This window comes from Scomber scombrus, chromosome 9, assembly GCF_963691925.1.
Source record: "Scomber scombrus chromosome 9, fScoSco1.1, whole genome shotgun sequence".
In the NCBI taxonomy this organism is placed as follows: Eukaryota; Metazoa; Chordata; class Actinopteri; order Scombriformes; family Scombridae; genus Scomber; species Scomber scombrus.
The window spans coordinates 11,230,010-11,257,755 of NC_084978.1; the positions used below are offsets into that span (position 1 = coordinate 11,230,010).

At 38.1% G+C, this 27,746-nt stretch overlaps 2 protein-coding genes across 2 annotated transcripts; one reads left to right on the forward strand and one right to left on the reverse strand.

The window, feature by feature from the left end:
• The first annotated feature begins 14,653 nt into the window (after positions 1-14,653).
• gla (galactosidase, alpha) lies at positions 14,654-20,903 on the forward strand. Its single transcript, XM_062425776.1, has 7 exons — positions 14,654-14,863; positions 17,216-17,390; positions 18,215-18,389; positions 18,672-18,763; positions 18,961-19,122; positions 19,956-20,153; positions 20,347-20,903. The coding sequence occupies exons 1-7, from the start codon at positions 14,703-14,705 to the stop codon at positions 20,677-20,679; spliced, it is 1,296 nt and encodes a 431-aa protein (XP_062281760.1). The 5' UTR covers positions 14,654-14,702; the 3' UTR covers positions 20,680-20,903.
• A 108-nt stretch (positions 20,904-21,011) lies between these two features.
• On the reverse strand, positions 21,012-24,656 carry rpl36a (ribosomal protein L36A). Its single transcript, XM_062425778.1, has 5 exons — positions 24,571-24,656; positions 23,371-23,476; positions 23,208-23,275; positions 23,003-23,125; positions 21,012-21,090 (listed from the first exon to the last, which is right to left on the reverse strand). Exons 1-5 carry the CDS (start codon positions 24,571-24,573, stop codon positions 21,070-21,072), a joined length of 321 nt encoding a protein of 106 aa, XP_062281762.1. The 5' UTR covers positions 24,574-24,656; the 3' UTR covers positions 21,012-21,069.
• Between the last annotated feature and the right edge of the window lie 3,090 nt (positions 24,657-27,746).

A 27,746-nucleotide genomic window follows, 5' to 3' on the forward strand; every position in this document is an offset into this window, starting at 1 on the left:
GCAAACAGGAGAAACAAGGAATTAGTCCCTTTCTCGATCCCTCTGTAGAGAGAATAGACACTAGTCAGAATTATGTCAGCCCCCTTTTTCGAAATTCCCTCGCTTTATAAGATATTCAGAGTTTCCTGGGGAGAGCTTAGTTGAAGATTGAATTAGGTATGACAGCAATTCTTCAAACAAGATGCCGTGAAATTTGTAATGGCTGCCTTCTGGTGCACTGTAGCAAGTTTTGTACAAGGCTGAAAAGGTGTATTTATAGGAGTAGGTTAAGTACAAAATCATGAGCAAACAACTTCAATGAAACACCAGCATTGTGCTTTTCAGATATACACAGGTGATACTGCAGCATTTCAGATACTTCTCAGTAAAGCAGCAGATGAATGCAGCTATGTCATTTAAGATATTGTTTTACGATTAAATGTCCAGTTGGATATCTTTACCTTTACCCCTTATCCTCCATTTTTCCTCTTAGTCCAGAGAAAGTGCAGTGAAAAAGTCTGCACAGTAAGTAGCCACATGCCTAAGGACTGACATCTGGAAAGGAGATGTGTGTGGGTGTATGTCTGTAAGGGTAGGTATGTTATTTGCCTTGCTGACTTCCTCAACACTGTGTCCATCCCTCAACCACATTGCTCTCATAGGCCTCCGCTCCTCTGCTCTTGCTGCTATTTAAGCAAACAGTGGATTTTCTCTACCTCCCTGTCTGCCCTGTCCATCAGACACGACTCACAGTTCGCTTAATGCCCAAGAGAGCAAGGGAGGGAGACAGCTCGAAGCCTTTTTCCTCCTCTGCTCTGACACTGATTCACTGCTGTAGGTTGGCTGGGAGAGGTGAGCCAAGAGGGAAATAATTATTTCCCTGAGAGACGATGCATGTAAGTGCACACGCGTTTGCCTGTGGGCGTGTGTGTAGTTGAGACAGCTAAATGTCTCCTTGGCTTCTCACCAAAGACAAAAACTAAACAGCAACATAGACAAACTTGTTGTTTTACTTTTCCTAAACAGTTACCAATACCTTCCTTAATTTTCGCTTATTTTGTAGACAAGCATAGCAGTGAGGATCTCATGAGCTTGGTTGCAGCAACTTTATGGTTCTTCAACTCAGAAACACTCATCTGTGCAAAGCTCACTCATCCTCAGCAGTGCATCAGAATTTTTAAAAAGCAGCACTCAAAAGTCTGCAGTTACACATACCTTTCAAAATACTGTGTTTGTGCCTGTATTACTTTTCACTGTTCATACTACAGTTTGTAGAAGTCGTGTCCCAACTTAAATCTAGTAACCCACATATGAACTCTTCCAAGCATTTATTGCAGTGCAAAACCTACATCAAGACTCACAAAGCCACAGCCAAATGGTGCAGATTTCCCTGATATTTCATATTTTTTCAGGTGTTATACTAATTATCAGACTCATTCAAAGAACAGATAGGTGGTTACTCCTAAACAGCAAATTGTCTCATAGTTCTCTTATAACTCTTACCTTATCAGTTGGTAGGTCTTGGTAGGTTTTCTGTGCCTCTTCAGACAGGAGGCAGCAACGACTCCAACTCTCTACACTGATGATCCACATTTTCAGGTTGCCACCTCAAATGGCCTCTTCCTCCTCTTTTACTCTAACAATGAAGATGGAGTCTGTGGGAGCTACTGCCTCCTACAGGTAGAGTAGGTATTTTAATTCTCCATAATTTGTAACACAAAAAATGTTAATCCAAACACCATTTTGCTTTATTTGGTCAAAGGCTTCTGATCATGTACTCAATCTTTTTTGTTTTTGAGTAGTTTGCAGCATTCTCCTCTGTCACACGCTGTCTCGGCAACAGACTGAGCTGCTTTTATACATCTAAGGAGCAATCAAGGTAATCATAGTAGTCTGCACCTTTAAGACCAACAATACTAGGAGGAGCCAACAAACTGCTAGTAGAAGCCCTCCACAACCAAACCCCTCCTACATTAGTGCCTCATGTCTTTCTCTTTTCTTTGAAGAGCTAAAACTGCACTTTGTCAAAAACCGGCTCAAAAAATGTGACAAGAAGGGAGTCCACGTACAAGGTTAACATAAAACAAATTAAAAAGTAAAGTCATTTATTAAGACTAAAGCTAATACAAACATAAGGTGTGAAGATAAGGGTGCAAAACCAAAAGAAGATGATGTAAAGTGGATGGTTAAGGTTTATTTAGGCATGAAAGGTTTAGGGTTCTACCTGGTTTGGGTTAAAACTACTACTTTGTTAAGGTTAAGGAACGATCATGGTCATGATTGTTGACAGCGATGTACCTAAGTGGACTTAAGTTGTTTTGGGGCACTTGCTAAAACTTTTTTTTTATTTTTCTTGGGAGGACAGTCTTGGAAAAAAATCCCCAAAGTAGGCATGTAGTTACATAACCTGCTGTGATATTAGAGCTTCAAGCAGTTTGCATTATGTTTTGTCTAAAGCATTTGATAGAGTACTGCACTGCTTGTCATGGACACAATGTACAATGTATGGAGTTGACAACAATATACAGAGTTGACAGCAATATGTTTGATACTGAAGTTCAAGCTGGCCTTGATATCATACAGATATTGATATTGAACAGATATTTATGTGCTGTAACCTGAACACATTAAAGGCATAATGTCTGAAAACACATGTTATTTCCTCTTTCAAGGTGACACAGACTGTGACGATTCAAAAAGGTCATTTCTGTGCTAATTAAATGTGGGGGAAAAGAAAAGTCCCTGAGTTAAATATCATGTATCCCAGAGAATGCCAAAGACGGCACGATAATGAATGCTTGTGATGTCTCTTAAGGTTATCCTTTCCATCTTGCCTGTTTCACTAGCAGGTCAAAAGCAAGGCTGAGTCTGTAAGACCTTGTCAGTCTGCTAATTCTCCTACTTCTTTTTGGATATAAATTAGTATGCAAACAAAGACTTTGACCTCTTACAGCTCAAAAGACATTATCATAAAATAAGGGCTTCAGTTCAAGACACGAATTTTCTGTATACAATTGCCATAATTACCTGTATATGATTAATTTAATACAAGTTTTAAAATTTAAGTTCTCCTAACAGTGTAATTGTTTTTTATTGAAAGAGCTTTGCTTTTATTATCAGTTTACAAAAGATATGTTATGAATGGTGGATATCTCATTTTAAATTGTAATTTATGAGATTAATGGTTAGATAGTTGGACGGGGAGCAGGTATATAGATGTAGCACTTACTACAATGTGTGGCATTTCAAAGTCCTAAAATGCTGACATGATAAGAGACTTTTTAGAGGGCTAAAAGGGTGATGGCTTTTCACATAACCTGATATTAACAATTTATCACACTTCATCTTTATTTCTTACTACTACAAAGCTGAGGCAAACACAGGGAGGAGAGTTTTAAAAGGAACTTCATTGTTTGATTACTTTGCATCTGATTCGAACATTTTTTGAATGAGGAATTGTGATTTTTTTTTTTTAATCACTGTTTTAATGATAGCATCTTTAATATTGAGGGACTCTGTTGTCTCAGTCTGCTTTTTTATTGAAAAACTATGCTGAAAATTACATGCAGGTGCATCAACTCTGCAGGATTTCTCCCTACAAATGCACAGAGCTATGACACTCTTTGACTTTTCTCCACAGTACAAATCAACTCAACCGATGGCTTTCCTGATCTCCTATGGCGATGTGGTAACTGTGTGTGTAGTGGTAGTAGGTCTCTCATGCCCAGTCCTGCTGCCCTTATCTCCGATCCCTCACTGTTGGTCTGCCCCCTTCCTGCTGAGATGGATGATGCTGCTGCTGGAGAGAACCAAAGATGATTATCTCTCTTTTTTCCTGCCAAAGTAGTGTCAAGCACCTCCACCTTGTGCCTCACCTGGCAAACCCTCTGATTGCATGCCTTGCACTGAGACTCTGTATGCATTTGTTGAAAAAATGAAGTTAACTTTAACAGAATTAAACAAGACTAAGAAACTACAGTCATGCTGAGGGCTCTGTGAGGCTGTATTTAGGCACAGTGGTGCTTTGAGCTAAATATTCATGCCATGATCCCCAAAGTCAGTAGGATATATCTGTTCAGGAACCATGAATTTGGTCTACCAAATTGGTAGACCAACTGACACCCCTAAAGTTATGCTGCTAATTGGCTAAAAATGCCTGTTTCCATGTATTTGTGGTTTCAGTGTGCAGGTAGTTCTGGTGCTTTTCCTTTCAGGACAAAGTCCAGTACTTTAATTTAGCTATTCTCTTGCACTTTCTCAAAGTGTCATTCTTTTAGTAATCTGAGTTATCTTTATTCTACATGAATCACATTGTGGAGTTGGTGCAGTCCTCAGCAAGGTCCACAATTCACTGGAAGAAAAGTGCACCACAACTGGATTGTACCATAGTTAATATAAAGTTAAGTTAAATGTGTCTGAGTGCAGAGAGACAGCTATTGAGGATACAAATACCTCCCAGACAAGTGGAGTTGGGACTTGCCTTGAGAGATGAGCAGGTGGTGTGTGGCCGTCAGGGTTGAGTCATCACGCCAACCTGTTTCAACTGACAGCAGTGTTGTTGGTCCAGCTTCAAGCCAGTGATGCGTAGGAAAGATGTGTCGATGAGTGGACTACAACAACCTCTATTATCAGGGTAACATTTGAGGTGCCTGAAATGTACATGAAGAATACTGGAACAAACATTGTGGTTGTCTTCACAACCATAGTCTACCATTTTGAGCAATAAAACAGCGGGGTTTCCAGAATCTTTGAATTGTTTCTCTTTTATCCAGCTTCTGATTGAGTTAGACCAAATATCTGTCTTTATACTGTTGACACATCAGGGAATCAAATAATCTGGCTTCACTTTTTGATCATACGCATTTTCATGAGTTGAAAAGGCTTGTTATTATTGGCATCAACATGCAAATATCTTCTTGCCAAGATGCCAATCTTGAGGACTCTCTTCCTGTGTTCAAAGACTGATAGTGTCACAACGTGTAACTATAAATATAACAAAAGTCAGAATTATGACTTCTCAGGCAATATAAAAACCCATGTGATACCCTATTCAGCATCTTGGAAACAATAAAAAGCCTATTTCTTGTCAACTTTTTTTTTGTCAAACAGAATCTTAAAAATGCTGATTGTGTAGACTTTCAGCAAACACACATCCTCTGAGTCTTGTTGCCTTGGAAACAAAGGGCCTGCTGAGAAGCCCAGAGAGAATAAGTCTGTGAGACATGGGGATGGTATTCAAGGGGAGGCAACCAGTCCATGGGGGCTGAAGCATGAAGGTGCGAGAGTACAGTGTTTGTATTTGTGTGAGTACACAAAAAACACAGTGTACAGTGTATTCTTGTGTTGCAGGGAAGGGGTTTTGGTGTTTGAAGAAGATGCACCACGATCAACACCAGTGAGTTCAGCTCATGAGCTTTTCCCCCATCTTTGTTATTTCTCCCTCTATCTGCTCTAAAACTCCTATCGTCATCACTACTAGCACTCTCTGCAGGGGCTTCAAAAATAAACCTCACACTTTCGTACTCACCTCTGTGTTGGGCTTTGCATCACAACAGTTGGGGCGGAATGGTTTCAGTGCAAAAGTATTCAGTGAGATGAAACGTGAAGGATGACGGAAGGGAAATGCTCAGCAGGTGCTACCACACCCATTTATTTACTGTCCACTTCATGCTGAGTAATGTTCCGTCCCATCCAGTTACCCCCATCCAGTGTGTCAAAATTGCAATATAAACATTTTTTCCATTCCCTGCTACTTCTCATGATATATAGATACTAAATGTATAGTTGAATGTCATAAAATGTCCTTACCCAAGGCCATTTCTCAAGCATTCAACCCTGCTGTGAGTGCTGAAAGCTCCTCCACATTGTCATGAGGATTTCTTCTTTTCTTTTTGGCAAGTCAAGCTGAATAGAAAGCTGTACATTTCAGGGAATTCTTGGTAAAGTTATTCAAATTGACATTTCATTTTAACAAGACATGATTATGTTTTAAGCGTCTCACAGTAGAATAACTTAGATTACTACTCATAGTTTAAAGGTGCACCAATCAATATTTTTATATTAACAATCAGAGTTATTATCATGGTTAAGTTATTTATTATCATAGAAGCATACAGAAAACAGATCATATTCACATTTACAAAGCTGAGACCAGAGAATTTTTTTTTATTGTTCTTGTAAAATGACTCATAATGATAAATTATCAAAATTGTTAGAAATAAATGTTTTGTTTATTGAATAATCAATTAAGTGACTAATCCTTGCAGCTTTAATTCTAAAGTAACAATATTGTTTAATGTTGTATTGTTGATATGTTCAGGTTTACACCGCCATACACACTTGAGGATCCTCAGTAAATAACATTTTATAATAGCTTTCTATCATGAAAGTTTCTCACAAAAAGTAGCTCAAAACAGCTGGAGACAACTCATGATGAAAGCTCCACTTCTGAAAAAGAAAATCTTGTCAAGTAATAAAAACCTAAGGTTATTCCAGCTCAAAGACGTCCAGAATATCTGTGCTTTTCAGTTTTGTCTTGTCTATTTTGAATAATTTAAACAGATAACATGAATTATGATGCCCCATGGTCTTCTAATCTTCAGTACCAGGTAGGAGTAGCCCGTCTTCAAACAACTTTTTAAAAACGCGCTAATATAAGAAATATTTTTTTGCAGAGAGTAATAGCAGTCACAACCTTTAATCTCTGTGTCAGATAATTAAAGAGCTGTGAACAGCCTGTGCTTTGACCTACCAATTTAATTCCTCATTAGCATTTAATATGAAAAGAGCTAAGCATACAATTTTTTAGCATCTTCCAGCACACACAAAATAATTTTAATAGGTTAAATTCTCATTTGAATCCAATTATGCCTTTGCTATTTGATTCAAGTGTCTCAAAGCTTACCAGTCAAGTGTAACAGAGGTAATGAGCTGAAACCTCCATTTTAGCATGTTAGAGATTTCACACGTCTGTAAACAATGGGGGGATGTTTGGAGCATGGGAATGTGGACATGGAATTGCAATCATGGGATCTCCTGAATGCACACTGATAGTGATCTTGCCTTGTTACCATGGTGACGCTGTTCATAAAATTCCTGAATCCTGCATCCCATTGATTATGTTTTCTTGTGTATAGGCTCTTAAAAAATTCACAGGAAACCTATATTGTTACACTTACACTTGTATTTGTGTCTATTAAGATCATGTGTAGTGTCAGAAAAGATGGTTTAACTAAGGGGGGAAATACAGCCTCACTGCCTCTTTTAAAAACCTTTCCCTTGGCTCTGCAGCAGTCTGCATGACCAGGTGGAATAATATGACTCCCCTTAGGTTATTACTCATTTCCATCACCGAATGGAACAATAAAACAATACATTTCATGTGATAACAAAGAAGTAGAATGGTGTGCGTACCATTATTTGTTTTCCTCTAAGAGCAAAGGGAATAAAATATGTGCTCCGGGCTGCAAACACACCAAGAGAAATCAATTTGCAGGTTCATGGTAACCTGAGACATATTGAACTCCTATACAGAATAATTTCTTCAGGTAACACAGAGGCAGCGTCTCAAAGAAAACGCAAGCTGAAATTTTCAACCTTGAATGAAAAATTAAACAGAAGGTACAGCCACCCCCTCCCAAAAAAACAGACAAAATTGATTCTGCTCTTCTACTTTTATTCAGTGATAAGTACTCAATGGAGCAACTTTAAGGTCTTTAGTTTTAGTAAAAGTTTAAGCCTCATCTATTCAATGTACAGGTGTAAGCTTTCAGATTGCTTCAGCTGCTTGGTACATGGTTGATTTGGCTAATCAAGGCTGCAGGGGACATGTCTGGCATCACAGTTTATCTCTATGTGAAAAAGGTCAGGCCTGCATCCATTACACAGATGCAACACGTGAACCATGAAAGATGAGTTTGAACTGGGAGAAAGGTTGACGTCATCCTCACTTTATGGCCTTTTTGTGTACTGTCCAGGGCTGTTATTGTACTCCCAGTAAAAAAAACAAACTTGTAATCATAAATAACCTGCAGACATTATTGACTCTAAAAGCAAGAAAACATCCAAATAAAGGTCACTCTGTCTGGAACTTACTCAGCAAAACTGATGATGTGAAGCACAATGAGTGGCAGTGATGGAGGGCTGAAAACCTGATTCAGCAGCTGAGCAGGAATAAGAGTAATTTCCTGTAAATCTTATGAATTGTTTCTTAGTCACATCAAACTACTAATAAACTGCAATTCAACCTAATAAACAGTTACGCATTTACATTTGATCATTAAGTGAGACAAGTGGGTGCCACCTTCTAATAAAGTACCTTATGGCTCTATCAATATTTTATAAAGATCATTAATAAAGATAATAAAGACTTAGATAATTTATAAGACAATTATTAAAGCAACCATTAGGCTATTAGACCACTTACCTTTTGGGGAAGGTCTGGGGAGCACCTGGATTAAAATCCATTTATTAACAACTTTGCAATATTTACCACTGCAGGCAGGATGAATTTATCACAGACCCAAACTGGTAATTCAAAGTTTATTCTTACTAATGACATCTATTTGATTTATATAGTATTAGTACATCATTTACTATTAGCCACAACTTATAACACATTTTAAAATGGTGCCTTATTAGAAAGTGGTACTGAATTGGTGACTTGCCAAAATTAATACATAAACACATTTTCAAAAAAACTTGAAATATTCCATTTAGCATTTCTAAATCAATGTAATGATTGTGTCCCACTGGGGCATTTATCACTTGTAAAAAAGGTCAGTCATTATCCAATCAATATAACAATAAAAAAAAAATCACTCACTTATTTGGTAATGACGTAGCTCCCATTTGTCTGCTAAACTGAGCCCTTATTTTTTTTTACAACAAGTCTGAGCTGGAAACGCTAAGTGGATGATTTTTTTTTTTTTTCACGAGACTTTTAGTGAAATTGTATCTGAAGTGTCCTTCGTCCATCTGCTTTGACTTAAATAGAAACAGACATGATAAATGCCGGAGAACAAGATAGAAACAGACGGCAAGTAGACAGCCTTAAAATATCCTTGAGAAAACGTCCTGCATACTGAGCCAAACAAATCATTGAATTCATCAGAAATGTACTGCCTCTCTTTGCTTGTTATTGATTTTGCAATGTACTTTGTTTACCAGCTATAGCACACAATACACTGCTCTATCTAATTATTGTAGAGAACGTGCATCATCAAGTCTCCTCAAAGGTAGGATTAGCCCTGGCAGGTCCACAGTGCTTTTGTAAGAGCGGCCAGAGCGAAGGTCAGTCTTTGTGTACTCCCTGACTCTTTTAAGGACTACAAACTGTATCAATTATACTATTAAAATTGATTTTCTCAAAATATACTGCAGTACCCTGTGCTGAGGATCGGTAACTCTCAGCTGGGAGAGCTGCTCAGATCATTAGAAATAATATTTCAGATTTAATCACAAGAGGGAATTATTGAACCTCATTTTCACATTGCAACTGAGTAAAATCATAATTAGGTTCATAATTTACAGGACAGGCATGTGACACATGTTTAATACAGTCTCTTGGCATGAGAACAGAAGACACTGAAGGTTCTCTTTGGTTCTCTTAGGTGAAGAAACTCCCAATGTTTAAATAGCAAATATATCTGAAAAGAACAAACACGAGGAGCAGGAGTACTTCTTTCGATTAAACCCTTCAGCTATGAGGCGGTGAATAATGTATTTGGTGAATAATTTACTTTGAAGATTTATTGATAAAAACAACTTGCCCTCAGTACAGTGCCTAAACATCTGCAGGGGAGCTGCAGAGATGCAAAAACTAAAGTGACACAAATTCTACATCTTAAAGTACATTCACTCCCTGCCTGTTTATGTGTCAAATGTCAAATATTTCATCAGAGACAGACAGAACATCACTTAGGAGAGACTCTTTAATGAGCTGATTAAATTAAGTGGAGTAGAGTGAGTAGATGAGACCTTTTCCCTGCTCAAAATGTCTCAATCTGTTGTGAAATCAGTGCATGTAGCAACTGCATTATGAACACTATTGTTGATACAACACACTGTGGCCCCCCTCTGTGAGTTGAGAGAGATGCAATCTGCCTCAGAAATAACTGAGAAATATATCGTTTCTTGCACTACATGCTTCCCAGCTGTGAGCGCCTTGGCAAAGAAAATTAAATCACCAGAAACACTTCACTACTAACATTCACTCTAACATAGCCACTGGAAAATGGGTTTATCATATATAAATTTCATTGGGTGTCACATTGAATATATCCACAATTCATGTAGCCAAATATTTAAGGTATCTCTAATTACTCTTTGACTAGTATAAATGAACCACTGAAAGTGTAATTAAAGATCAGTTTTGAATGTCCATACAAACTAATGATTCCTTCTTACTAGTAAGAATGTAATTAGTGATAACTTAAATTACATTTTAATTTAGAATGGTCATAAAATTATATCTAATAATAATATATAATCATATTTTAAATTAAAATTTGTCCAGACATGAATGAGTTGCAGATATCTGTATTGTGGATCTCCTCTGAGTGTATTAACATGCATATTAGTATCCTGATTTTGAAACTCATCCTGTTTACTTGGCACAGAGAGAAAACTGGTTATTCATGCATTGTGCAGATGTGTTTTGACTCCTTAACATCTCCACCACTACTTTATATATCAAATGAGTTACCTCTGCAGATGAGGATGAGCACTAAACTCTACTGCATTTACCAGCAGACTCCACAGCTTGAGTGACCACACAATTTAGAAGCTGCATTACTTAAGTCAGAGTTTCCATTAATATCAGCATCATATTTTTTTATTTTACTGACTGACTACTACTTGACAATGCATGTGAGCATGGCTGAGTCATTAGAAACCTCAAAACAGTGTTTGCATGTCACAGTATCCTGATTTCTATCAGAGCACTCCAGCAGGTATATCCAGGTTTCTCGGTATCGGAATAAGCGACACTCTAAAAACCTGATTATGACAGGGATACTAGTGAGTGTGTAATCACACCCAATAATGAATTATAAATGTCATGATGATATCTGTAACATCATTTAGATCTTTTAAATCTATTTAGAGATATCTTGAATTATCCTTCTTACAAGTTAGATTATAATTGGCAATATCTTAATGTATTGCAATTAAGCCCCAAATGCATCTGCAGATGTCTAAAGTGTAATTAAAGAGAGTCAAGTGAAACCTTATACATACAGTATATTCAATCTGCCTGCCATATATCCCCAGATGGATTCAACCTAAAGATTTCAGACAGAAGTGTTTTAAAAAATCTGCTGAACTACACAATAATTTAATCAATTAACAAAGTAATTTACAGGTCACAAGCTCCCGCTCTAGAAACCATTTCGGACATACTCAGTTCAACTGGGGCCTAATTAAAGCAGCAACATCAGCACATATAGCCTTATGTGACAGTCGGATAAACAACTTAAGCAGCTCAATGCACAACAATAAATTACTTTCCACTCTGTAAGCCATATAGTGTTAGATGTTGTATTTATGGAGGCACAACTTTCTGATGACATTTGCTAGCTCTGCCACCTGTCTCTATAGATCAATACAATAATGCAACTCCTTGGCAGGATGCCTTTCATTTCATCCCCACACACTTCATAACAAAGTTGCCAACATAAGTCAGCCATGACAGTCTCTTCAATTATATGACAGTGGTGAAGAAAAGAACACGATGGATTGGTGTCGAAGCTCTGGGGAGCCATAAATCAGACAGCAAACATGGGGCTGCCCATCTGTCAACAATCTCAATTAACCAATGTACAGATAGAGGCACACTGCTCTTTTTATGCAGCCCTGTGGAAAAAAAACAACAAGGGTCTCTATCATGACAGTGGGTGAGATCCAATTTTTTGAATGAAAAAATGTATTCAAGTGAGCTGGATTGGTCCATCCATCAGCAGGGGGGTGAGTCAAATTGAAATCTGACATTTAGAGCCTCAACGGCTTTGCTCACTGGCACTGATATGAACTATAGCAAGTGACAAATTGTTTGTATCAGGCCTGTCCCTGGGTGAAGCCTTTGATAATGTTTAGGGGTTGAAATAGGCACCCTTGACATTTCCCTGAAAGGTCAGGTTTTGTGGTCATTAATGCTCCCTTTTCACATACAGCCAGCAGTGGTGATCAGGATTATTGTCATAATCTGGGTTTGTCCCAACTCCTGAATGCTGCCTCGTTTGTTTTGACTCCTCTCAATATTGAGGACACCAGAGATCATCAAGGCACAGCAATACCAGAGTGTGTCAGGACTCAGGAGCAAGATCAGAGCAAGGTCTTATAAGGTGATTCACTGCTGCTTTAAATAGTGTCAGCTCTATAAAATTTCAGCGGTTTTGTACCGTAGGTGAGCTCTGCATGCTCCACCAAAAAATAGCTCGATTAGCAACCTGTCTTCTTACACTTCTACAAAACGGCAAAATAACAAGCAAAACTCATCACTCTCTCTGCGTGTGTGAGAAGATCTGTGACAATTGCAAAAGCAAAAACGTCCTGGATTAATTTGGTTCTGTAGCAGGGTGTCCGTTTACGGCTGAATTAAGAAACCTATCTTTAATTCATTTAGCGTCAGCACCAGACAAATTACTGGATCCAGAGCTAATAAACAGCTTGAAGCAGCGTCGATATGTACGTAGTCCTACATTATTGCTGATAGCGTGTGTGGCATTTTTGATTAGCCAGCCTCCTCAGGGAACAGTGGGGTAAATTGGGCCATTTTCTTTCATTCTTAGTGTCTGTTGGAGAGCATATACAAATAGATATCTAGGATGTCTACTGAGGTTTTTCTCTAAGAAATGAGGATCTGACATATAAAATGTGGCTTTATTTTGGGCACAAGATTTTTTTTTTTATGTATACAGCCTCAATCTACCCCTTAGTATGTAAAAATCACTATATTTAGCACTTTTCCTATAGGCCTATTTTTACTGAAGAGATGCCAGAGTCCTGGTCTTGTACATGCTGGCTCATTGGCTCACTGTCACGGCTTACTTGGACACTTGAAGAGAACAAAGCCTTTGTTAATGTTATTAGTAACACCTCTGCTTTTTCAGCTGTGACAAGTCCAAATGTTTGCTGTGAAAGAGGCTTATTGGGGCTTTTATCCATGAAGCAAAGCGGGCAACTGGCTAATTGCTACTTTACTGGGAGGAATATGCTCCACTAAAGCACAATATACATACATAATAAAAGTATACTGACATAATAGAGGTTGTTAGGTGAGTTCTGCTTTACTTTATTTCCTGATCTCAAAGTGTTTTCAAGCAGGTTTCTGGATCAAAATCTAATATTAAAGCATTAATTTGACTTCTCGCTGCTTGTTTGCTTTCTTGCCAAGACTTTAATGAGATCATCTATACCACTCTCATATCTGTGTGTTAACTATAAAGCAGCAGCCAGCAGGCATTGTTAAACAAACAAAGTGTAAAAACAACTTTTCTGCTGGTTGCCTGGCAACCTCTCAATGGTCACAAGTCTCCAAGTGTCATTAAAATCATTACTCTTTCATCGGACACTGTGCTCACATGGTGTCTTTTCCTAAATTAATACGTCTTTAATACATTTATCACACAGCAAACTTAGGGTGATGTATGTGGACAGTTTTATTCTCACACTTTTATCCTGCCTATGGACAGACACTTACCGTTAGATCAATGTGAAATGTCACTTCAGAAAGAGAAGGTCCAGAGTACTTGGAAGTTCAAACAAGTGTAATGAAGATGCTCTTTGGTAGGGGACCAAAAAAGAAAGGACTAAGGCACTCTTCTGCCAAAGAGTTTAAAAACCTTTACTCAGATTGCTATTTCACGGTGAAACCCTCAAAACATGGACATTACTTGTCCTGAGGTACAACCCACACAAAGCTTATTTGTATCACTTTTAAACTTTTTGCCATAAGAGTGCCTTCTACTTTTCATCTTTTTTGTAAAAATGTCACTATTTGCACATCTGTGAAACCATCACATCCAACATTACATTTGCAGATGTACTGTTTATACGGTTTAAACTGTTAACATTTGAACATCCCTAGTCAACATCTTGTACAATATATTTTAACACTTTCTCACTTAGAATATATTTTTACTTCTTTTTTATTCTATCATTCATGTTCAACTAACTTTGTGAGAGCTGTATTTTGTCTTACCATTCGTAGATTGTCTCTTCTGATGGATACTGCACATCACAGACAGGAGGAGTAACTGTGGGGAAACCATCAAGCAGGTTAATCCTCCCATGTCTCTCAAAAATTACAATTTACAGTGTACTTAAGGTATTTTATGTTCATTTTTGTCCTTATATGGATTTAAAAGTTTATTATTTAAGGGGTTGTACTATTTCCATTTTGTTAACAGTGAATTTGCATGAATGTATTGCTTTAGTTTTTGTTGTATCGGTGTTATTATATTACCCTGTCATGCCATGTCAGCTGACTTCTTTATATTTTCACCTGACTCTGGCAGTTGCTCTTGGCGCTAGTTTGTAAGGGACTCCGGGTGAGACACCATTGGACAATTACAAACGCATTTTGATTTCATTGGTCCAGATTCATGTCAATCATTCAGGAAGAGGGCTGATCACGTTCGGGGAGGAGGAAATAGATTTGGATACAAAAACACAGCCGGGTATTGTCACTGTGTTTGCTGTGTGGTCGATTTTAAACAGTAACAATGTGCAGAGCTGCGTTTCTCCTCGCAGTGTTGGTGTTAATCCGTCCTGTTGTTGAAGCCTTGGACAATGGTTTGGCGCTTAAACCCACTATGGGCTGGCTGCACTGGGAGAGATTCATGTGTAATCTCGACTGTGACACGGACCCTAATAACTGCATCAGGTAGGAGTCAACAGAGCTGTGATTCTGCACAACCTGATACATATTTGTGGGTTTGAAAGCAACACTTACTCCCTTTTGTCTCTTCTAGCCTCCTTTCCTAATACATAGGTTATAGCCAGCACTGTCAACAATAATCATCATATCGTCAACAAAAAGCACAACAACATAAAACAATCATATGTAAAAACGAGATTAAACTAACTGGTTGAGGTAATTAATCTACAAAAGCACACATAGCTTTCAACAAGACAAAATCAGAAACTTTCTTGTGATAAGATTGTGACTAATTACCTATTTCATAATTATGAGAATGCACTGAACAGTTAGTATGAATAAGTACATTTATTTAAGCATATTTATGTTCTTATGTTGTACAATTGAGGTGCGTTGCTTGTTTCATGTTGCAAAAATAATGTCAGCAGACCAGACTACGTGCACAAAAAAGTGATATTTCTAACCAAAAAATATTAACGAAACAGAGGTAAAAATTAGGAAAAATCAGCAAAACTAAGCCAAGCAACAAGCAACAAAATATGCAGCCTCAGAGCAAGCTGCCACCTATTCACTGCTCTATGCCCCTCAATAGACAAGCGACTGGCCTTTTACCTTCTCAGCCTCATCTAACTGCAACTATTTGAGTTGCAGAATGCTGCTTTTCTTTTCCTTCTCCATTAATCATTAAAAAACCCAAATGTATCAGTATTAACAATCTAATAATACAGTATTTATTAATATATCAGTGACACGCCATTTTCTACAAAATTAGCACTTTTACCTTTGATACTTTAAGTATATGTACTTAAAGTAGAATTTGAAATGCCATACCTATACTTGTAACAGAGCATTTTTACACTGTAGTATTGGTACTTGTATTTAAGTGAAGGTTTGGAGTTTTTCCATGACTGATGATCATTGTCATAGCCTCATGGTTATGACATAGCTGCAGTTTTGTAATGAAGACATCATTGACTGATGTGTCAGAATTATAAGATCTTTATCTCATAATTCAGAAACTATGGCAACAAAAACACGTGATTATGACAGCTAATGATATTTGAAGAGACAGGATCTTGGTGACGTTCTGATTTAATATGCCTTTATTTCCTCTTTGGTTTGAGTCAACGAGGAGATATTGATAGTGGAGATATTGAAGTTATCCAATAGTCCAATAACATATATATAATGGCAAAGCATTTTCTAAACAAGGAACATAAATGTGTGAGCACAAGTTAAACGGTAATAGTCATTTCAATGGATGGAAAAAATGGAATCAGGAATGTGAGACAATGTTTTAAAAGACAAAATCAGAAAAGAGAAACTAAGACAAAGGGAAACTGTGTGGGCCTGCAGCGATTAGTTTCAGTAGTGATTAATCTGCTGATTACTTTATTCAATTAATCTCAATTTCTTAGAGCACAAGTTGAAGCCTTTAAAGTCTGACCAACAGTCCAAAGCACAAAGATAATCCTTTTACTAAAATGTAAGACAAGTCGAAGTAAGTCCTCTGATTTAATCAGCTGGAACCAACAAGTGTAACTGAAATGAAAAATGAATTATCAAAATATAACACATTAATTTTCAGTAGAGTATCTAATCAATGAAACCACCAATTGTTTCAGCTCTAAAACTGTGTAGATAACATTATATCACACAGACACAGACCTTAATTCATTACTATGTTGCAGATGAAACACTTGACTTAGGTCAGTCTCATCTCTAAATCCATGATTTTTCCATGATTATGAGATATATAAGTCATATATCATCATATATAAGTCATATATATTTAACCTTTCGTGTTACCCTTTAATGAATGCAGAGTATATCAGCAGTAGCTTGCAATAGTTTGATCAACAGAAATTAAACTAATTTAATAATCGACTAATCATTTTGAGTCTTTAATTTTAAAGAAAAATACAATGATTCTCTTATTCCAGCCACTTAAATGTGAATATTTTCTCATAGATAGTAAACTGATCATCTTCGTGTTATGGACTGTTGGTCAAGACAAAACAAGACAACAAGCTGGCCTTTGAGTAACAGTGATCAACGTTTTTCACCACTTTCTGAATTGCAAATCATAATTATTTGCAGCCCTAATCAGCAGTATTGTGCAAAATCATGTTCTGGCAAGAGACTTCTTTCCAACAAAGTGTTACACGCACCAAATTTCAGCCTATGGGTTTACATGTTATTGTTTTATAACAGTTTACAATGAGCAATAACAAAAACTGCCTTTCCTTTTCTTTAATGTGTATTTGTGTCTACCATGTTGCTCTTGTGCATGACATTGAACACTGGCATCTAACAGATACTATCGGCCCCGCCTGTCTCCTCCTGTTGCCTTGGCAGTGAACGTCTGTACATGCAGATGGCTGATGTGATGGTGAAGGAGGGCTGGAAAGACGCCGGTTACGTGTACGTCTGCATCGATGACTGCTGGCCCTCCCACCAGCGCGATGCCCAGGGCCGCCTGCAGGCAGACCCTAAAAGATTCCCGGGGGGCATCAAGAAACTGGCCGACTATGTGAGCAGTGGGTAAAAAAAGAGGCTTGAAGACTCAGGATGTGAATATAGTATTAGCGCCATAATTCCTCCATAGACATCAAAGAGAGACTAGGTTTGAGGGAGACTTAAAGAAAGTGAAAAATACTCTTATTTCAGTTATTTCACTCCCTGGAATGAAAGCAAAAGGAGGATATGCACTAAAATGACTGTTTTCATTACATTTCCTCTCTTTTTGCTTCATTATAGACATTATACAGTGTTTTATAATTGACGCAGATAAGAGTCCATAGGTGTTGTCCGATCTGTGGTACAATGCGGATCAACTTTCAAATCATTGTCAAATGAAAAGTTTGGGAACCTCTGGCTAAATAACTCTAGGCATAAAAGTGATTACGTAGTCAGATTACATATTCATTATACATCCATCCGAGCTGATCTGAAATAATTTACATAATGAAGAGGAAAAGGACCAGATGTGGAACCCGGGTTTCAGATTTCATTCTCATACAAAATCAGTACCTGGCACTAAGGGGGATAAGTAGGCATATATTGTGTCAGATAGGAGTCTCTTTGCTACAGACTGCTGCAATAGAGCAAGAGGCATTCTCAGTTTGAGACCACTTTGACAGCTTTGTTTCTAACACAGGCAGCTAAAAAGGGAGATATATTCAGACCCACAAGGTCTAAGGCAGAGCCGTTCCCTGTAACAGCGGCAGTAGGTTGTTAGCTGTGCCACATCGCCACCTGCTGGTACTGAATCACTACATTCAGAAAATAAGTGGAGTCCATACTGTTGAAGTATATGAATTGAATTATTATACTAAAGGATGTCCCTACTTCTAGGTCCATTCAAAAGGACTGAAGCTGGGTATCTATGCAGATGTTGGAAAAAACACCTGTGCTGGATACCCAGGCAGTCTGGGTTACTATGAGACAGATGCTCAGACCTTTGCTGACTGGGATGTGGATCTGCTCAAATTTGATGGCTGCTTTATGGACTGGACTTTGCTGGGGGAAGGTGACTTTTAATTCAGAATGTACATTTTTTTGAACATAGCAACACCACCCTCTGTGTACAGTAACCTGTCCCTTATTATTGCTGTGTAGTGCAATGTGTGTGCTTTTTGGAAATCATTGTACAGTGTAATTGTGGTGCAAGCAAATCTTATAAAGGCCTTTTGATGTATATGTAAATAATCAAATTTTGTGCTATTTAACTTCAAAATTATATCTAAATATTAATGATTTGGACATCATGTTAAAAGTTTATTCTAACTAACAAATATTTGTTTTGTTTAAGGGTATGTGAACATGTCAAAAGCACTGAACAAAACTGGGAAAAGTATCCTCTACTCTTGTGAGTGGCCTTTGTATGAATGGCCTTTTAATCAGGTGAGAGAGAATTTGTTTGTCTTTGTGTCAGCATTCACTACTTTATCATTGTGCTATTTACTTCCTGAAATGTACCAACAGCACTTAACTCGACAATGAGTAACTACATTATTTTCAATGCTAATGATCAATGGCATGATGATACTGTGCCATACATCATGTTATACTACATAAAAGGAGCATTTTTTTGCCTGCAGCCTAACTACACAGCCATTCGAGAGACATGTAACCACTGGCGCAACTTCGCTGACGTGTACGACTCATGGAGCAGCATCAAGTCCATCTTGGACTGGACTGCTGCTCATCAGGATGTCATCGTCCCCTCGGCTGGCCCTGGGGGCTGGAATGACCCTGATATGGTACTCTGCTCTACTTAAGCTCTTATACACGCTTTGACCTCAAACTAAGCACCAAGAACCAGCAGCTATGCACCAGTAGCATTCAAATGCAAAAGCAGCATTATTATTATTTTATAAAACTTAATGAATCACTTCCCAAGTGACGCATTTTGAAGTGCTGCTTTGTTTCTGAAGTGGAGGTCAGAAACATTTTGGGGAATACGTTTTCTTGCCAAGTTAGATGAAAAAATCAATACCTCTCTCATACCTGTAGAGTTAATATGAAACTACTTCCTGCAGCTGGCTGATTTGAAAGAATGTCTACAAAGGGTGTTTAGTCAAAGTAGCAAGATAACGGAACAGCAGCTGATTGTCAACACTGGATGTATTGACAGTACTGAGCCCAACACAATCACTGTAATTATATGTATAAAACAGAAGAGAAACACAACCTGTTGCACAAATTTCCCAAAATGACAAACTTTTACTTTAAAATTTTTAACACCTTACTTGTATTTATATTCTTGTTCATGCCAGTTATGAAACAGTAGGATTTCCACAAGCAAACATTTCATTATAAACATTACTTTTATGGAAAAAGCATCATGTTCAAGATCACATTTTCTCAGGTGTCTTAAAACAGTTGTTTATGTACCCACGTGTACATTGTAGCATTTTTTCTTGCTGTAATCATTCCTCCTGTTCATACTGGCCATTAGTAGATCCCTTCATAATGCAACACTTAAAAAAAAGAAAATATCCTCTTACAGTAAGCTGTTGATAAAATGCATGTTATCAGTGAGACTAATTTGCCTCGTTATCTACATATTTATGACACCAATGTATTTTCCTAGCTTGTGATCGGGAACTTTGGCCTGAGTCATGACCAGCAGGAGTCTCAGATGGCGCTCTGGACCATCATGGCAGCCCCTCTGCTCATGTCTAATGATCTGAGGGACATTTGTCCCCGCTCCAAAGAGCTGCTGCAGAACAGACACATCATCGCCATTAGCCAGGATCCACTGGGCAAGCAGGGATACCGCACTGCCAAGGTGGGTGTGAGGTGACACAAAGCATGGTCACCTTCTGGAATAACAGCTGTCAGCATTTATGGTGCATTTAGCTCCTCGGTAGAAGTGCTAAATGTCACAAAACCCAGACTTGATGCCAATGATGTTGATTAAATTGATAAATGTGAGCTATATCAAAGTGGTGGAACTGACCAGAAATAACTTTATCCCATAGGTGGACAGTTTTGAAGTGTGGGAGAGGCTGCTGTCTAATAACAGGATGGCTGTCGCTGTGCTAAACAGACAGGAGATAGGTGGTGCACGAGGGTTTTTCATCAGTGTGTTTCCTAGCTGGAAAATGTGTGACCCACAGTGTAATGTCACCCAGATCTTGCCTCAGTACAAGGAGATGGGTGTTCAGACTCTACACAACAAAGTGAAGGTATCAGTCAACCCTTCAGGCACCACTCTACTGACCATCACCCCCATCAGGAGCGGTTTAAAGAGGCCTCACAAGCTGCACTGGCAGGACACGATCATTAAACACAAGCATGCCACTGTTTTGTAGTCCTTGGGTCCTTCACAAAATTGAGTATTTAGTTTAGCTGCAAACAATTTTTTTTTTTTAACATGTTTATTGTTGCTGCAGACAATTTTAATGATGTGGGAAATTCTTTTAGAGATTGTATATTTTTGTAAAACTGAGGCTGCACATGTATAAAAAGGGACAATTTTTAACATTCTTAAAACTACTGAAATCTTTTAAATCATGTCTTATAAAATCTGTAAAAACATGCATACTTGAATTGACTATCGAATGAGTATCGAGAGTTTTGACTGAATTTTAGAAGTCTTATAAGCAAAGTGAAAATAAAGGTGAATGCAAGAGTCAGACGCAAATATGTTTGGACATTTATTGAAAATAGTGACAGCTCCATCCAGAAGACCGGGTGACAGCTTAGAACTGGATGACCTGGCCCTGTAAGAGAACAGAGGGAAACCTTTGATTAAAAGTAGCTCAAATGATAAAACAACAAAAATGAACCATAATCACTACGAAGTTATAGTTGATGATGAAACAGTACTGTGTTTTTCAACAATTTTTGAGCAGGCATCTTCAAGTTTGTTTGCTTATCTCTACATCAAAATGTATAATCGTCAACTATAACATCTGTAAACCAATTAGACGGACATGCTACTGTCATTTCCTCCCATTGTACACTGTGTACACTAATTTTTTTTTTTTTTTTTTTTTTTTTTTTAAGTGATACATTCTTACATCCTAACCTACATTAACCTTTATGGGTTTGACCAAATAAAGACCAAATTTTTCACTGAAATCCACTCCCTTACACCACTACAGGCATTTGTCAAAATCAATGAAACCACTTTAACACAAACACTGATAATTTAAAAAAATGCAGTGGCTGCAAGTGGCTGGTAGATTTGCTTCATTCACCAGTCCATAAAACAATGTTATTTGAGTGGCGTTTGACCAGTGGACAAAATGACACTGATCATGTGTGCACTTCCTGCAGTTAATCTACAAATGTGTTACAAATCTAGCAGATTTTCAGTTAAGAAGATTTTAGATGCAGCATCAGGGGAGCAACTTGATTGGCAGAGAATCTGTAATTTTGTTTTAATGTCATTGTGGTATCAATTCGACGGTGGAAAAAAACATTTGGACAAGACCTAAAAGATGAGTATAAATATTAAATATATGAAATGGTTGGCCAGAATAATATTACTATATAAATACTAAAATGCAAACCAACCCAAGATCTAAAGACAAAAAACGCCTTTGGAAGGTTACACTCGACTAGCTACTTTTGAGTTAGTCACTGACTACATCTTATTGCTTCAGAGATTTTTGTCTCCCGTGTTTGAGCAGTGCACAATGTGTATATGAAACACAAAGTCCAACTCAACAGATGTAAAAGCTTTTTTTTTTTTTTTTTTTTTTTTTTTTTTTTTTTTTTTTTTTTTTTTTTTTTTTTTTTTTTTTTTTTAAATACCATCAATTTAGGTCAACACCTTTTGGCCATCATGTTTTACAGCTTCAGTCACATGGATCAGTTACAATTAATGGATGACTACACTGCTAACAGCACTGATAAAATGGACTAATGCAGTATTAATGTCCTGTTCTCTATACTGATTCTCATTGTCACTTCTGAAAACACTGCTGAAATCTTTTCTCCTTGGCTTTTTATTTTCTGGTATTTTTAGCTTTACTTTTACTATTTTTTTTAAATTGAGCTCTTACTATTCCTTCCTATTTATTATTATATTTGTGTATGATTATATTGTATTTTAATAACGGTACAGCACTTTGGTTCAATTGAGGTTGTTTTTAAATGTGCTTTATAAAGTTTGACTTGACTTATTTTGTTAGGTCCTGCCACTGATCTTATTTTATTTAAACACAAAGTTGTTAAAATGCCAATTATATACCAAATCAAAAATAAATAGCCTAGTTAACTATATAGTTGGCATTTTCTAGAGAAATTATGCATCATTTGGCAGCTACCAAGTTAACCAAATGTGTTTTTCCTGATCATTTCAATGTTAAATTGTCCTCAGCAGGATGTCAGCATTAAAAGACAACTGAAGTGAACTGTCAAGATATGACCATCAATGGATTTTAGGAAAAAGTGCATTGATAAGATTCAGAATATGCAATACATAATTACACCATACTAAATCAAGCAAGTTTAGGTAAACTAACTGCATAAACACATCAAGCAGATTTTGAAGGATTTTTGGGGGCAGTCTGCATTGATTTTGACCTCAGACACCAAATTATACAGTTCAGACAGCATTGAAGCACCCATGAAACAGTGTACACACTGTAGGAATGCAAATGTAGACACATCAGTGACTCTTACCTTTCTCTTTTTGTCACCACCCAACTCAAAGTGCTTGCATCTCTTGATTGCCAGCATTCTCTTGGATCTGCAGTTGGGTTCTACGCACTCGAGCCTCAACACAATCTTCTTTGTTGTCTTAGCCTGAAAATAATCTAGTGTTACTGATGTCCGATTTCTCTCACACACAAATGCTGATGCTGATTTTACCACACATTGTGCTTACCTTTTTACGGAAAATAGGCTTTGTCTGTCCACCGTAACCACTCTGCTTTCTGTCGTATCTCCTCTTACCTGCAGAAACCATTGTAGTTTAGCTACATGTCGTGAAACAGCTAAAAATTCTCTCAAAAACACAATCAAGTTCAACTCAAGCACAATCAGCTCACCCTGTGCATAGAGGGAATCCTTTCCCTTCTTGTACTGGGTAACTTTGTGAGGCTGGTGCTTCTTGCACTTCTTGCAGTAGGTCCTGCGGGTCTTCGGGACGTTCACCTTTAATAAAAAATAAAACGGGAGAGAAAAATTTGAGCAAACATGAAATACTTAATATATCAGTGAAATCTCTCAACCTCCTGGACTAACAGGGAAAACGTGAGATGAAAGGCAGTAATCACAACTTGTGCACACTTGCTCCAAGCCACAAAATTTAACCAGGGAAACATTTCACTCGTACTTGGATCTTCAACAAGTGATGCTTATAAAAATGGGGGGAAAACGCCCTGTAATTAAAGATCCATGCACACCAATTGGCTGGAAAGCTCTGTGAGGACAGGTGAGGTTAACCATACAGCCTGCCCAGAATGACACATCTCAAAACACTTGATTCAATAAAGTGCACCAAAAAGAGCAGGAACACGAGGGCCATGCCTAAAAAGACAAAAACACGTCATTTCCATTTTACAAGCATTTTGGACTGACCAAGGTCTACTTATGGTTGAAACGTTGTCCAAATAATGTTTAGACTTGAAGGCGTGGTGATAATCAGTTTCATAGGAAAATATTTAATCCTGCTACATATTTTCTAACAATGCTAACAAATTGATAACCGGTGCTAACGAACCACGGACCAACATTTGCGAGAAACTACAAAAAAAGGTGACAAACTCTGCATCAACTTGAATATATGTAACAAAAAAATCTGGACAACTCTTACATCCACCTCCAACCAGATCAATGGGTGAATAAAAACATGGTGCTACACATTGTAGCTTCGAGTTAGCCACCGTTAGCATTGAAGCATTTATAACATCGATGTAGTTGTTAAATATGAGTGTTAACATGTGGCACAGCAACAATTTGACTCTTAATAGACTATTGTTTGTCATAAGAGCTACTTTAAGTGGCACTGGTGTTATATAAGCCTTTAAAGCGAGGCCAGTTTCAGGGTCGCTACACCAGAAAACAGCACACATCGATAATCAACTATTAAACATCGTAAAAATGAGCACAAGCTGGACAATAACACCACCGCAGCGTGCAACTTAAGATTGTTAACATATCTGAAACAATTGGATGCTTTACTTATTATTTAATCGACAAGATTGCGATAGATTGTACAAAAAAATATCCGTGTAGGAATTTCGTACCATGGCTGCGTCCCGATGCCGAAGGAAAGAGGAAGGACGAAGCCGGAAGCACTTCTTAAAGTCGACCTCAGCGGTGAGCCGGTGCCGCAGTCTGCCCCCTGGTGGTGAAACGTGTCAGGAGGAGAACACTACAGAGCAGCGGTGGAAGAATTATTAAAGGAAAATCAGCAGTTCTTTAAAAAAAAAAAAAAACATAATATATGTCAGGGGAAAAAATTACTGAAAGTATGTAAATTGACAGAAATATGGAGTTTCTGAATTGTGGCGTCGTTTTTTTCATTGTCTATGTTCAGGATTTTTTGGGGGCGTGCCTTAAACAGCTTCACCATGACCAGAACTGAGTATCATTTAAAAAATGACAATACCAATACCAATCCAAGTACCCTTAAAGTGATACTCATACCAACTGAGTACTTTTCGATACCCATTACACATTTTGTGCACTTGCTTTCATTTGGTGTAACAGGTGTGTCGTGTAGCCAATACTTTGCGTCTAGGTGGCATCTTGGCTGCTGAACTGCTAAGCTTGCTAACTCAAATTCGCCACGACTTCACCGCCACAGACGAGTTGTAGCTGCAGTTACAGTGGTCAATCACATGTCGCATTAAATCGAACGCTTGTGTTGATTGACTGTGAGCAAGTCCATACAAATAGTCATATTTTCTAGCTCTGGGTGCAAAAAGGATCAATTGCGGGTATCGTTTGATGGGATCGATTTATTTGGGTTGATACCTTTAAAAGGTATTGAGTACCTATAGTATAGGTCCTATACCCAACCCCAAAGCTGCGTTCAGACCATAAGCGTCTGACGCGAAAAAATCGCTTGAATCGCCTCTATCGCGCCGCTTGATCATAAATATACATTTTTGGATCATCGCTTCATTCGCTTCATTCGCGCTTGTGACGTCGGGAGAAACTCGCCGCTGATTGGATGTCGCGGCGCGATGCCGCCTGAAAAGTTCAAATTTTCCAACTTTATTCGCGCCGCTTCAGACGCTTGATTCATTCACTCATTCATTCATTCGCTTCAGATGTTTCATTCGCGCCGCCTGATATAAAATCGTGTGTGATCGCGCCATTTACATTCATTTTCTATGTGGACTTTCTGCTCAATTCGCGTCAGACGCTTTTGGTCTGAACGCAGCTTAACCGTGACACAGAGGTGTTACTGGCATGATCCCCTAACCCCCAACACTATATAAAAACTAAAGTGCCGTGGCATTGGATGGTTGTGTAGTCTGTTGTTTGCTTAAGGCAGCATAATTTCATTGCAAGTTTTGCATCTGGTTTACACATAACTATGAGATATTCTAGGTTAACACAGCCTCTCGTTAAAGTTTTGTACATATAAATGCATAGTCCCCCATACTTGATGGTCATACTTGAATCATTACCGATGTATCTACCCTGAGGATATAACAGCCCCAGTAACAGTTAGCTTTATGGCGCAATCAAGGACCTTGCTGTTAAGCCATGTTTCTGTAAAAAATCATGGCGTTTCAGGCCATAATCCTTTTATTAGTGGTGATCTGCAGTTGCAGTTCATCCATGTTGTCCACCAGAAAACATACAAAGGTCTCTCTTCCCCCGTTTGTTTACTCTGTCTCCTGGCCAGCACAGCCGAGATGATAGTGGCTGGTGTCACAGTATTAGCTGTAACTGGTGAATGGGGCCATTTTTGGAGTTATTTCAAAGCTAGCTGAAGCATCCGGTGACGGTTAGATTCAGTGTTAAAGCTCAGGCCCCCCGAGAGGATCCCACTTTTAGTCTAGATTTAGGGCACATTGTAGCAAAGAGACAGCACCTGTGAAAGTTACAAATGATCTCCTAATTGCATCAGACAAAATACTTGTCTTTGTTCTTGTCTGTTTGTATCAATGGAGTCAGATGAATCCAACCAGTTAACTAAACTCAAAGCATGCCTGAACTTTCTGCTACTAAACTCAGAATAAAACTGACATTATTGTGCTTGGCTTTACACACATGATGTAGCTACTCTGGATGTCATTACCCTGGCCTCCACTACTACCAAGGATACTCCCAAATTTCCCACACCCAATTTCAAGGACTCCCCTTTTCACCTACATAACAGCAAAAATCAAGCACATCTTGTCCCAGAAGGATGCAGAACAACTAGTCCACTCATTTGGAGGATGGAACCATCTTCCAAATTCGGTCCAGGGGGTAGACACCCTTTAAGACTAGGCTGAAAACTTTCATTTTTGATAAAGCTTATAGTTAGGACTGGCCCAGTCTTACCTTGGACCAGCTACTAGTTATGCTGCTATAGGCCTAGATTGCCAATGATGCGCTGAGCTCCTCTCTTCACCTCCCCCTCTCTATCTGTTCACATTCATGTACTATAAATGCTTGTTACTAACTTAACATATTCTGCTTGAGGTTTCTTCCCATTATAGGGGAGTTTTTCCTTGTCCCTGGTCTCTTGAAATTAAATTAAAATAGAATGCCATAAGATAATTTCTGTTGTGATTTTGCGCTATATAAATACAACTTATTCCCTCAAATGTGTTTCTCTTCTTGTTCTTTCAGTTGCATATTTGAATTTCACTGTGCAGAATGATGTATGTGCAGAGTTTGACACTAGAAAGCTGTTTTCACATTCATCTGCTGAAGGTGGGGGGTTTCTCTGTTCTCATTGAAATTATTTTAAGGGGTAGGTCTACAAGCAGGATTTCTGACATCTGACATTGTGGAAGACAATCCAGGCTCAATATTCAATTTACACAAGTGTGAGGCAAAAACTTGAAGCCTCCAGTGCACAAACACTGACAGGGGACTTTACAGTGAGGTTGGGGATCTCTGTGGCCAACAGGAAAACTTGTGAAATAAAATATACTGTTTTGCATATTCATAGATTATGAGGAAGTGAGACCTTGGTAAACTAGTATGGAAATGATTCCGGTCAGAGAATCCTTTGTGGTAGGGGTGTTTGTATATTCCCACAAAGTTAATCATACAGGTATTGCAGTGGTGCATGTGTGATCTGAACATCTTAACATGTGAATCTGAACCTAAACATAAGGAAATAAAGGGTCTTAAATTTAATATAAATCCGAACATAACAAATATGAGTTATTCCTGTTTTACACTGTGTATTGCCCTAAGTTAGCACATAAGCCTAAAATATTAACAGATGATTCTAACAGAGAGAATA